This window comes from Etheostoma cragini, chromosome 11 (assembly GCF_013103735.1).
Source record: "Etheostoma cragini isolate CJK2018 chromosome 11, CSU_Ecrag_1.0, whole genome shotgun sequence".
Taxonomy (NCBI): domain Eukaryota; kingdom Metazoa; phylum Chordata; class Actinopteri; order Perciformes; family Percidae; genus Etheostoma; species Etheostoma cragini.
This window is the reverse complement of record NC_048417.1, coordinates 9976322-9990149: the sequence shown is the minus strand read 5'-3', so window position 1 is coordinate 9990149 and position 13828 is coordinate 9976322. Positions and strand designations below refer to the sequence as shown.

The 13828-nt window shown below is 42.5% G+C and overlaps 1 protein-coding gene across 6 annotated transcripts in view; it reads left to right on the top strand.

Moving 5' to 3' along the window:
- klf12b (Kruppel-like factor 12b) overlaps window positions 1-13828 on the top strand; it is a 48039-nt gene that overhangs the window by 1520 nt on the left and 32691 nt on the right. For 3 of the 6 annotated variants that reach the window (XM_034884571.1, XM_034884572.1, XM_034884574.1), the window contains one exon: window positions 13710-13792. In XM_034884571.1, coding sequence (XP_034740462.1) covers window positions 13710-13792 — 83 coding nt within the window. Of the gene's footprint in view, window positions 1-3213; window positions 3336-11670; window positions 11808-13709; window positions 13793-13828 lie in introns of those variants that run through there. The other 3 variants (XR_004658396.1, XM_034884570.1, XM_034884573.1) reach the window with 2 other exon arrangements.

Sequence of the window (13828 nt, the reverse complement as noted above, 5' to 3'; positions counted from 1 at the left end):
GTGTGTGTGGGTGGGGGTGGTTGATGAGAGGAAGGGAGGGTGAGAGCAAGAGAGAGGAGAAGGGAGAAAGGTGGGAGGGGGATGAGACTCTGGCCTCTGCTTCTGGGTTTGATGTGGAAACTGAGCAGTGACCTCTGTGACTTTACCCCCGTTGTGGAGAGAGGCCCTGCATTGCCTTTAACTGTGTAACAGCGGTAGGGTGTGTTTGTGTGCATTTAAGTGGGGGTCTCATCAAAAAAGGGGGGAAAAAGAAGGGGGGTTAGGTCATGTGTGTGTGTGGATGAGACCCCCTGCAGCTCACGGATGTTCAGCAAGTGAGATTAGTTAGCATTTAAACTTTCACTTAAATCCATTTAGAAAGGGGCCTTCTCCCAGTGCATGAATAAGCAGGCTAATATTACCACACAAAGGTAGAGAAGACACTGTGCATGAACCGCAAAGAATCACATCGGATCTCTGAAACAGGTAACAGAGGCTGCGGGGTATTTCTGCAATATTGATGACTGTATAATAAAATGCTAAAGCATACTTTAATGTTAATCATTGCAACAACAAACCACATGTATGCTGTGGAGGCGTCATTGTCAAAACTAGATAGTGTAGCTGCCATTAGTGGCGTGTAGTACATCTTTCACACTTAATATTCAGACTGACCTCACTCTAATGAATCACCATTGTCACTTCAGGAATCAATAGCTTCCGCAGTAGAGCTCCTCTTAAACTGAAAGCATTTTTAAGTTCAGTCGTGATATGCAGTACATAAGCATATTGAAAGACTATGAAAGCCACAGAAACAGTCATTATGTGATGACTTGCAAATAGGTGGCTGCTGAGGTATTAACCTAAAAAATAGGGCTTGTGTTGGCAAGTTTTGTGGTGAACTGAACGTAAGGTTCAAGGTTCAGGGTTCAAGGTTCAAGGTTGGGCTTGAACAAGCAACAGACTGTATGTTCCACTGAGCTGAAGTAGTCTAAATCCGTGCTGAGTGTTGCACTGCTATGAATGGTGATGCATTTCCTTACTGATTTACTGTACTAAAATTCAGTTGAACAATTATGTGATTGGTTAGCTTAGATAAAAGTGAAAAAAAATACATAGTCCGTGACTATGTATGATTGATTTGAATCGGCCAGGTGCCTCTAGCTACCATCTTCTCACAGCATTTTTCGCAGAGTTGTTTTAAGCCATATTTTCAAATGTTTGGATTGATATCTTTAGCAAAACACTTCAAATTAAAGAACAAAATGCGTTGTTGGTCGGTGCCCATCTAACTGGCAAGACAATATCATGACAATCTAACGCTATGGTTAAGCAGGCCAGTTTCATGGCAGTTTGTAAAATGGTCAAGTCATTTAAACTATTGATTTGTGTACATGTCACGTAATTTTTTTTTCTCCATGTGGTGATTACGAATTTTGAAGTAATGTATTTCAATGGGAAGCCTGTGTCGTGATCACAGAACAATTATGGTAGCAAGTAGTATTGAAAAGCCAAAAATCCGCGTAGGGAGGTTGGTTGGGGTGGTGGATGGGTCAGACAACACAGGACTATCAGCCCGGAGATCGGGGGTTGCGTCCCACGTGTTGCAGTTCCTTCTTCCTAATCACAACCCTCCTGTTGTTGTCTTCGTGTCCTACTTGTGACGGTGCCTTTCCCCGTTCTTTTTTTCCTAACACCAACCGTCCCGTTGTTGTCTCCGACGTGTGGCGTTTCATTTCCCCGTTGTTGCGTCCCCCAGAGCAGCCCGGTGTCATGGCTGTTTGTGAAATGGTCACATATGGTCCCGTTAAAAAATCGTGACCTGTACAGAAGATCAACAACATTAACGTGACCTGTACACAAATCAATAAATCAAAATAACGTGACCATTTCACGAACTGGTGTGAGACCGGGTCGGGTAAGGATTTAGTTTAGGTTTAGGCACAAAAACGACTTGGTTAGAAATATGAGAAGATCATGGTTGGGGTCACAATCAACATCATTATTTCCTTAATGGCCTTATTAGAAGACAGTTGTGTGATTTTTTTTAAAACATTAAAAACTATGTGGGTATTATCATGAACAATATGATAAGGTAGTTGTTCTCCTCTACAACAGCATAAAGCTGCTAAACTGCCCTCCTGATTCCTTCAATGTCTCAACCCCCCACCCTAGACACGGTCCAGGGGCTTATGATAGAGATCAGTGCAGGTGGGGGGACTCAATTAAAAAGCCAATCACCAACAGATAGATTCTATCTGTCCATCAACATCGCTCTGCCCAGTGCATTTAATTGCGCGGCAGGATTCCCCCACTAAAGGCATCATCTGTCTGCCACAGATCACAACACACAAATTGGGTGCGAGTTGACAGATTGAATCTTTCAGAAAGAAGTATCATGCTCCCGTATGTGCAATCTAACAACATGTACACTCACTGTCTTATTCAGGGAGATGTGAAATTCCCTGTATTACCCTTAATCAGCTGGGATAACTGCTGGCGTATTGACTTACTGCTGTATCATTGATCCAGATGGGTGTTATGGAGGGAATGGTAATTGATTGCAGATAGACTGCAGTGCACTATCTGGCTGGATTCATTTGGGTCTGACTGTAAGCCAAAGCCAAAGAGGAATAAGACAGATTATAGAGGTTGGTTGGGATCAGGGTGCATTGTGGTGTATCCTGTGGTCCCTGGCCAAAGAGGTGGAGTTGCGTCAAACCCAGATTTTTAGCCACAGGAGTCTGTTAAATGCAAAGACCCTGAAACACATACACAATGCCACCCACATGCTCTTACAATAGACCAGCATGTCAAGGGCATGAGTATACAATGTGGGAGACAGACAGCACCCAAAGAGACGGGTGACATTGTATATTGATAGATGTACCTGCCCAAAAATCAACAGGACAAAAAGGTTTTAAATCAAGAGGGTTAAACATCCAAATCGTTTGCAGTTATTTTGCTGTTGTTTTCATAATGAATAGTGAAATAAGACAAATATTAATAGGCGACGGCTGTGAGCTGAACTCCCTGAGCTGTTATTTCACCATGTCAGAAGATGACAAAATGTTCTCTCCCTTTGAGATTTCTCTTGTGGATTCAACCTTTGACCCCAGTGTCCGGCCCACGTTTGTTTACCAAAATTGAGTTAAGGGTGTACATGGAGTGCTAGAGCATGTGTGTTTTGTGACTGAACGAGAGAGAGAGAGCGAGAGACAGACAGAGAGAGAGACTGAGGGAGAGTACTGAAAGTATTGTGCAACAGCCAGTTACTCCTTGATAGTCTAAATAGTGATCACAGACCAAAAGGACTACAATATAAAATGTGTGATTAGAGCTTGTCAAACATTACTGTGAGTATTTTTTATTTATGCTGCATTGCTTTGTAGATGTCTTATAAGGATCCTATTATTGTTGGAACCCGCTGTCGGGCAACCTAGCTTATCTTTAAGATTGCTAACAAACCAACTTAAGGGGGGCAAAATTTAAGATGATGTTGCCTGACCAGCGCAGTGATCCAAGTTTTTTTTTTTTTATTCTGTAATGACACCATCTACAGAGTAGCACACTCAGTGCTTACTGGAAGTGACTCATTTAGCAGAGCTTGCCCCAGACTCTGATTTTAAGGTTGCTTGACATGTTTCCATGGCTAGGATGGAAAGGTATTTCAATGGAAGGCCTGTCTATCTGTGGAGATGTTTCCCCTGTCAACCAAGTGTGTATTTTACTTAAGCCAAATATGGTCGGTGAACATGGGGAAGAAGAAAAGGAAGAAAGCCACGAAGGAGGACAGTAGGGCATTCAATGTCAGCATTTTCTGAGTGTTTTGGTCCCTTTTTTAAACTGGTTTTACATAAAGAGTTTCCCTTTACATAATCTTTGGGGAGTTGCATCTCTCCAGCATCAGTGCCGATGGTTTCAGCAGACCTGTGTAAGCATGCTGCAGGGATTGTACTGTAGGTCAACTGTTAGGAGAGGAAATTATGCAAACAACATGTGGAATCTATTTGGGGTGCCTGTGGCATTCCAGTCTCTTTGGCTAGAACTAAACCGAATGCAGGTTCAAGCTATGGAACATAACTTCTCTCAATTTGCTGCTTTAGCCAGGTATCAGCATGGCACAGCATTAGATGGAAAAGAGAGGAAAAATGATCAAAGTGAAGGCGTGAGTAGATGAGTAATAGAGGTAATCACAGCTGCTGGCTTTTATTGAGTAGTGTTGGAGAGCTAGAACGGGTCAAACAGAGGGGAAAAACTCGATGAGCAAAAATAACTTTGCACACATTTGATGTAATGAGTTTCTGTGTGTTTGGAATGTTTTGGTTGGTCCGGTAGTGTCTGTTTCCATTTGGCGTGCGGTACAGAGGATTTGGTTGTGTCAGCACAAAGTGAGGTTAGATAGGGTAGGCACGTCATGATGCTGCATCAAGAGGACGCTGCAAGACTATTCAAGTGAAATGCATGTGATTGTGTGTATGCTTGCCTGCATAGCTTTGTTTGTAACACAAGAGATAGCAAGTGGGCACAGGGAGAAAAGCAAAACAAAGTGTGTTAAAGGGCTTGTGCTGATATTATTTCTATGTGACTTGTTTAAAGTAGATACTTTAGATGAGTCAGTGCATTGGGGCCTCTGCATGCTTGCATTGTACAGTTATTGTACAACATCTAGGTCGATCTTTGAGAGTGCATGTGAGTGCACATGTGCTGTGATGCATTCAGTAGACAAGCTATTGCGAGTAGTACATACACAGTGCATATGTTGGGGGAAGGGGGATCGCTCATACACACATTCAGACATACATGTTGTAACACAAGCACACATGCGCTATCAGAGCCTGAGGGGATAAAAGGAAGTAGCCTACTCAAAGAATCCCCATTAGGGCAGTAGTGTACTGACATCCCTTGGGGATGGGGAGGAAAAGAAAGAGTATGTGGGTGGTTAGTGGTTGTAGTGATGGTAGGAAGGATGCAGGTTATTGTGATTCTAATCTAATGCATCCCACCTCCCCTGTTAGGTCAAGAGGGTTTCACTCTGACCCTCTGCTCCAGTATATCAAAAGTAGCTATGATCTTTGCATGAAAGGAGCAATGACTGGGTGTCCTGATTCACTTGCTTACACCTTTACTATATGTTCTCATGTGGTTTTAAACTTAACATGGTGTGTCAAAATGCTGTAGTTGTTTTCTTACACAGTAGTTATTAAAACATTTACAAGAACGTGTTCACCGGTTTTCAAGTGTTTTATTTACTGTGAATTCTGTACAGCACTGTGCCCACGATGCACCTCTTGTCTGTTAGAGAAGATTATCAAGCCCTGCAGTGTGGTCACCTCAACCTAGGACCTGTGCACTGAGAGTAAATAACAGACAGAACAGAGGCACTGAGTGCATTTTTTATTGATTCACTGGAGCTAACCTCTTTCTCTCTATCTCCCGTTCTCCCATGCACACATACAGTTCAGCCCTACAGTGTTTAAACTTTACTATAAACATGCAAAGAGTATTGTGGTATCTTCCTGAAAACCGGCGCCAGTTACTAATACACGTTCATCCTGGTGTGCTCGGCTTCACCTCCCTCTCCTTTGGTACAAGTGAGGTTTTTGTGTCAGAGGCTATTTTAGATGCACAGCCACTGACCCTACTGTATTTACTGAGATGTGTGTGTGTGTGTTTCTGTGTTTCTGTGAAGGGTGTTCTAGAGAGGTCACCCAATTATGTTGAAGCAAGAAGACTTCATAGTGTATTGGCTCTTTAAGAGCTGTTTTGTGGCATCTATTTGTGGTTTCTTTAGTGCCAAACTAAATCCAGCCCTCGCACAGAATATTTAACTTGTTCTTTCTCATGATTACATCAAAATGATCTTCAATTGAACATAAACTGTCTAGAATGGTGTCACAAATTGCTTTGACTTCTAAGTCGAAGCTCACTTGAGTAATGCCACCTCACTTTAGAGCTGTCACAGTCACAGCTTGTTTAGCTGTTTCTCTGCTGCATTTGAGGTACATGATGCAATAGGATGTCAGACTCTTCTGTTTACCTCTTTAGAGCACTGTGGAGGAGTGTATTTGTGCGGGTTAGCGTGTGTGCACACTGTAGGTGTGTGTGGGTGTCTGTTTGTGTTGAATGGGCATCTGTATTCTTCTTTCATGAGCAGAGCTGCTATTGAGAGACAGTTTTGTGTGTGTGTGTGTGTGTGTCTGTGTATGTGTGTGTGTGTGTGTGTGTGTGTGTCTTAATCTAAGATAAATATGGTTCATTGTGGTTGCAGGCTGAGGTCACAAGGTGTGTGTGTGTGTGTGTGTGTGTGTGAGCCAGATTGTATAACAGAGTAGGGACTCAGGCAGTCAGCTTTATAAGAAGTGTGTTTGACACACAGACTGAGACGCAGACAAACCAGACAGCAACTGAGTCTTCTTTTCCTCTCGGAATAAGTAGCTTCTTCATTTCTCACAGTTTCACAAGTGGTTTTGTCGGAGGTGGGGAGCTTTCACAAAGAAGAACAGACAACAAACCAACAAAAATATTTTCTCTTTTGACCTATACCAAAACTGATATTTAAGACAGGGATAAAGCATATCAAGATAATTAGTTATTTATCCTAATCGACATTTTAAAGAGACACTAGAGCCATACCTGGTTTGAGTATCATTACTGACACAACTTACATTTACCTAGTCACCTGCTTAGTTTGGGCTGATTTAGTGTTTGACAGGCTGGCTGTAACGTATTCTCATAAACAGTTCTGTGTGATAGCATACAAAATATGCAAACCAAAACATATGATATCCTACAAAATTAGGAGACTGCCGGCTAGTCTGTGACGCCGGCTGGCTACGACCTCTATGACACCGAGCGGCAGTTGCAAGTTGTTTAAGCCGCTAAAGAACTTTGTGACGCCGGCTATAGACCTTCGTTGTATCAGCGGTAGTTGGTGGTCCAGTTAACCAAAAATGTGACTTTGAGCCGGGTACAAAGCACCGCAAGCTGCCGGACGTTTTGGCGGACATTAGGGTTAAATTTAGGCCACAAAACATAAGCGTTTTGCTGTGACGGGAATTGTGATTAGGCATCAAAACGACCAGTTAAGATTAGGAAAAAGGTTGTGGTTTGGATTAAAACACTCCTAAGGCACACACATTTCTTGTGCAAAAGGCTTTGGTTTTCAATGGGAAGCGAAAAACCATCCTCCTGTATGTTAACGCCCACCCATCCACCCAGAACACCTTATAATTCAGCGGCCTTCATTGAAATACAGCAAAAAAACGTGGAATGCTTACTGATCACAGTGCTTTGCTTTTGGTAGTTTTTTGAACAATTGCTTCATGAGAACAGGCTGTTGACAGTGATGTGTGATTTTTTTATTTTTTTAAATTTTGTTCAGTATGTTTTTAGTTGCGTTTTTGCCCACTGTTAATAACCTTTTTATTAAAAAAAGAAAAAAAAGTGTAAACACACTGACACAGTTGTGGATCTGTATGTAGTGCCCACTCAGCAAGATGTTCCCACAAATTATTTTCATGTCCATTATTTTCATGGAGCTCAAGTCTACTGTCTTCACAAACACAAACCAAAACACACAAACATGTGTGTGCTAGTAAAGGCAGTGGACTTGAGCTCCATCCGGCGGCCTCATCCCCCTCATCCCAACAGGATCCCTGACACAGGATCCCCCTGGCAGAAATAGCAAGGACCCAAGGGCAATCCACCAGAATATGGGAACTTCTGTGGGCCTTGCTTGTGTGTGTGTGCGTGTGTGTGTGTACGTGTGTATGTGTGTGTGTTGTCTGTGTCTTTACATACACACACACACACATACACACACACACACACACACACACACACACAAAATTCACATTATGTCAGACTGTATACTGCAAATGAAGGAACATTTTTGTATGAGATGTGTACAGGAAATTACATAATGAGGTCATTGTGCAGGGCTAGAAATTGGCGCTCCATGTTGTTGCTGAGTCCATTTCCACATACTGTATCAAACCCCCTGAACCCAAGCTTATTTAACCTTACATGACATCCATTCTGCATTGCACGCAACTCAATACCTTGCTGTCTAGTATGAAATATATTATTCAAACTTTAAAACCAAAGGTTGTTAATCCATGGAAAGTTCAATACTGTGCCTTTTTTTTCTAAACTAGGTCAAATGTGTGCCTTTTTATTTGGTTTTTGTCATAGCTGGGTTTCCCCACAGTGGAGCTTGGTTTGTATTCTAACGTATGGATCAATCAGATCAATACTCACACTTTTTCATCTCTGATCAGCCTGTGCTAATTTAGTGTCCATCTTTTGGGCTGTCTTAATCTATTCTCCTTTGTGTCTTTGGGTTTATAAATTCTTATTTTTTCATGTACATGACATTTTTTGACACACATTTTGTCAATAACATCCTCCCTCTTTAAGAGTAGACATGCACGGCACATCCATAAATCTTGTTGCATGGCGACGGGCTCTTAAATAAAAATTATCCTCTATTATGTGTTTATTGTGCCACAGACATTTGTGATGTCAAGACACAGAACAATTAGAATGGTTATGGAATTTCAAGATGCACGTTGGACTGCAGTAGGGAGCCTAGTCATTCATATACACCACATCAAATTCAACAACAAGTGAAGCCCGGATAGCATCAGAGAGATAGAGGATGACATTCAGTTTAAATTGATGGGGCCTGATAAGCTCCCCAAGTTTGGCCGTATGTCCTAGAGAAGAAGAACAATCCAATATATCAGAAGTGCATTCTGTCTAATAACTGTTTTCATGAAAAAAAGAACCTGTTTTCCCTCTGTGGAGCTGATTTATTCCCAGAGTAAAAGGCAGGGTGTTCTGAGGTAAAGTGCATCAGTTGAGTGCATCTCTAAGGGGGTTTTAACCCTAAAGGGAACATTTTTTTTCAAAAGGTTGTGCATATAGTAAACTGTGGTTTGGTGCCATTGTGCTTGTCGGGGGTTAAAGAATGTCCACGCTTCTATGAGCAGCGAGGTAGCAGCACTCTGCTCTCTTGAGCCCCGTTCAAAAATGCCCCAGAAGCATCTAAAAGACTTTGCTGGCTGCTCCTGCCAAGGAAAATACGGCTTATGAAATGGAAATTCTGAGACCATTCACAGAGTGCCAGGAATGATTAGAAAAAAAGACTATGTCCATCTCAGTACATCCAGGAGTGAAGACTGAGTGGGAACACACATCACCACCTTTCTTAAACACACACACACACACACAAACAGCATCTTCACACTATACCTGGGAGGATGTGTTATTTGGGGTTAGAAAGTCTTTAAAGGGAAACTCCACCGATTTTATACATAAAGGTCAGTTAACTCATCATGGGGAGCTCTACTCAGCCTCTTAAGGCAGTGGTTATGAATCTTCTGTGGCTCTGGAGGGAGTTCTATAAGGTCTGATAAAATAAGCACTGATGATGTCAACAGGCTGTAGACAAATTTATATCATTATAATGTCTTTGTTACAAATGTGGGGCATCAATTGGTTGTGAATAATTTACCTTGCAGGCAGGGTCTGATAATAAAAAAAAATTTGGTTGCATTATGTGAAATGTAGGATCCAATGTGTTTTTAAGGTTTGAGCCACTAGGACTTAAAGTCAGGATATCTCCGCCTCTACTGAGACTATCTGTCTCTTGTGAGTGTACAACTCTATGTAAGTGCAATACTATAAGTATAAGTATTCAGAACAGGGGTCTTTACCGTTTTAGGCCAAAGACCCCCTCAGCTGAAAGTAAGATGGAGCAGGGACGCCTTACTATATGTAATATATACAATAGAGCTGCATTTTTTAAAGTTATTCAATTTTAAGGCATATTAGTTTCTACACCGTGAAAAACATGTAAATAATCAGATTCTAGTCAGATTTGTAGTTTATGGGTTTTGGCTTTGTAGTTCAGGACTGACCTCTACCTTGGGTTGAAGGTTCAAGTGTTTTTTTTTTTTTAAATCTTTGACCACTCCAACTGCTGTTCTTTGCCTGGGTGCAGTTACTCTTTTAAGCAGCAAATCTGCGGGGAAATATTTGAATGAGCTCTCAAGACCAGAATGAGGCCAACAAGATGAGGTCATAAACAGACACAGCTTAACATGAAGCAGAAAATCAGCTGTGATTCAGCTGTGGCTCTATTCTGTCTACACTGCTAGCAAACAAGATACTTGTTCTCTTAAATAAATTAGACTCTTATTTCCCCTTTTTTCAGACAAGCATGTTGTGAATGTAGACGGCTTTCGCTACTTTTCTGAAAGTTGCAGTACTCAGTTGAGAGTACTGAGTACAAAAGAGAGGAAGCGGAGGAGTGTGGTGTGAGCTAGCAGTTGTAGGCTGGTTATCAGGCCAGTGTGTCACATTGGGGTGTCCAGGGGCAAAGAAAAGGGAAGTGACACGCGGCAAAGAGGCCAGCGGCACACAATACTAGCAGAACACAGGAAGTGCTCATCTCACATCACCTACAGTCCTGTCCTTTTTTGGTAATTTGCATTATTCCCACTAGTTAATCATTTGATCCTGATTTGCAACATTTTGAAATGTTTTCCTTGCTGTTTTCCCTTTTTTCTTTTTTTCTTCTCTTTGGTAGAGGACCGGGTGGGAGGGGGTCTGTTGCCATTCTTGCTCCGTGTGCTTTGCGCTCGACCGGGCCTTGGCTCGGGTCCATATCCCCTCTCTACCCTCTCTCTCTTCTTTGACTCCCGCACCTCATCCTCCCCACTAAACACCCCTCCCCCCCTCCTCAACCTCTTCAACTCCCCTTGGTTGCTTCCCTAACCACCGCTCCTGCCAGCAACTCTGTGCTCCTAAACGAGCCCCCACCCTTGCTCACTTCTCTTGCTATCACCTTCCTTAACACTTCCTCATATATCTCTCGTAATTCAGTGCCCCCCTCTCTTCCCTCACTCATTTCCATCTCTTTTCCATCCCAGCCCGTAGCAGCAGGTACAGCTTCTGTGGCACAGATGCACCCAGTTGCTCTGGGCGCTCGACATGGGAACAAAGAATTGGTGGGGCCAGTGAGAGTGAGAGAGAGAGAGAGAGAGAGAGAGAGAGTGAGAGAGAGAGAGAGAGAGAGAGAACACAAAGCCAGATAACACATCTAGTTTATGAGTTTGTTTCTTTCACTTAAAAAAAATATATATATATATTTTATTGCGGTGTGAGCTAAACACAATGTTAAGCAGGATTTGTCTTCACACTCTCATGTCCTGAGAGAACATGAGCTCACAGCATAGGTAAGGTAAAGTTAAACCTGCTCTGGCTGATTTGTTTTGTAGGCTTGTTAGATCTTCGGTGTGAAATATTGACATCTGCACATGTGTGTATTGGCATAGATGATGTCACTAGTGTGTGAGAATGTCCGAGTTTTTCCTCTAATTGACCCAGCTAGTCTGTTCAGGGTTGGTTCGCCCGGGCTTTATCCTCTTATTCCAGCTAGTTGCTATCGCCTTCATCAGCACAGAGTTGATAGCCATCAGCTAAAAACTTGGAGATAGTGGACCCGAGGTCATAGATGCGGCTATGTGGTGGGAGTTTCAGTTTATATTTCGCAGACGCACCGACAGAAAAGCAAAGACAGCAGCAGACACTGAGATATGTATATTTCAATCATTTTCCTGCTAGGACTGGTCTCAATCTTCACCTGCTACCTTTACCATTTTTTTTTTTCATTCTAGGGATTTTGGTGGGGATGGGAGGGCGGGGCGGGTATGAGAGAGAAATGAGATGCCTCAACACTTCACTGCTCTCCTCTCTCCATCCAACTCCCCCACACACCTGGGATGGCCATTTCATTTCAGAGTGCAGCAAATGGAAAGGTGATCTTAATCTACCCTGTTTCCCTCTAACCCCCCTCCCTCTCGCCATCTCCCACACACAGAGACTCATACCGCTGATGGACAGAACACTGCTGGTTGCTTTAGCTTGTCACCAGCAGACCAAATTTAGTGTTAGAGAATGTTGGATACATCTTGGTTTATTACCTTTTTTAGCAATTTTGTTATCTTTTTGGTTTGTGATCCTGAAGTACTAACTTACATATGCTTTTTCTAGAAGCAAAAGCAGTTTACAGTTGACATCGGTCAAAGTGTTTTGACATAACCTCTTCAATGAACAGAGCCCCCCTCTTAGCTGATCTTTACTCAGTTTTAGGTCTCTCTCACTGCGGTTAGCTCTTTGGCCATTACAGTCACAAGCAGAGGTATGTAATGGCCATTGATTGCCTATGAATAGCCTGCTGCAGGGCAGTTCATTAGGAAGGTCATCACAAGCCACTGGATTAACTGGACTACAGGCACACTGGGAAATGTTGTTGATTTCAAGGAATGTGAAATTCTGACATGCTGGACAAAATTGAAAGTTGTTTTAATTTTACAATTACAGAAGTGCATTCCTTTATCATAAAGTATAAATACGTTTGAATGAGGTAAACTTTTTTAAGGCTCAAAAAAGAACCTTTTAAAAAAGTGAAATTTACCCCTGGAAAATCAAGATTTTATCCGAAGCGCCTTCTTCTGAAAAAAATATATATCTTTTTAGAGAAGCAGAAAATGCCTCTGCCAGAATGATGGTCATCTTGAGGAAAACATGCCTCACTTTCTGCCTCCTGTCTCTTCTTCTCCTCAACACATGGCTTGAGGCTGGACTGAGGCTGCAGCTCCACCCGCCCAGCTGTTACTATGGTAACACTATCTGGGCCTACCAAGACCTGAAGCCGAAGGACATCCTGGACAACAATACAAAAGCAGCACAGCAAGGGTACCTGAGGGACTTAGACCTGAGAGGCGAGATCTGGGGGTTACAGATTGAGAGAGTAAATCCCTCTTTCTCTACCTCCCTCACACACAAACACAGTCAGGATTAGCCTTTTGCCTGAGAATCTAAGAGGTAGTGGAACCCTATGTGGCTTTAAATGATTTTTATGTTGCAAATTCTTATTGAAATCTGTAAAATGAAATGTTTTTGATAACTGTCTTGAGTGGATTTGCTGGTGAGTATAAAGTCTTGATTACTGGACAAGCCAAATGGATGTTGTGTTAGTAGTTTAGTCTGATGATTGGGCAACCAGCTGTAGAAAGAGGGTGTATGTGATTTGTGATTGGTTGAGCTTTTTTTTTTTCTCCGCACGAGAGTGGTCATGGTGCAGCTGAGTGCAAGGATTGGGCCACAGATCCTGCCTCTGGTGCCAGCAGTGGAGAGTAATAGAGATGTTTAGAGTCTATTTGCCTTGCTTGCATTCCTCCATGTACTGCTGCTAAAATAATAAGAGGAAGGGTTACCTCAGGTCGGCCCCAACTGAGGGATACGGAACATGCATTGTTGTCATTGGCTCCACCTGAGTATCCCTCTTAAAGCCACAGCACGGAGCTAAGGAGCCGGGCACTGCTGCCTACTTTACAGAGACACTGAGCACTCACAGGAAGCAGAGGGAAGAATGTATGTGTACTAAAAAGTGTGTTTCTGTGTATGATTGCATGTGTGTAAGTGTCGTATCGTGGTACCAATGCTGTGTATTGATAGAGTTTCCACAGTTTGTGTTATTTTTTGTCCATCAGCTTCTGATTGTTTTGAAACCAGAATTTTTATCTATTTAAAATGGGTTTATCTCTCAGTGGGTGCAGGCACAACATGGTAGATGTCCATACGTGAATAACTGAGTGTGGGACCTGCTTAGTCATGCTAAGACACCCGTCTTACACCTCTTCTGTTTCCTTTTACAGGCAGCCTAAGAAACAGGATGTTAATGCTTGACGGAATGCCTGCAGTCCGGGTCAAAGCTGAGCCCCTGGAATCGGAACAAGGGGTAAGAGAGCAGTTGTTTTCCAGACAATTCCCTTTT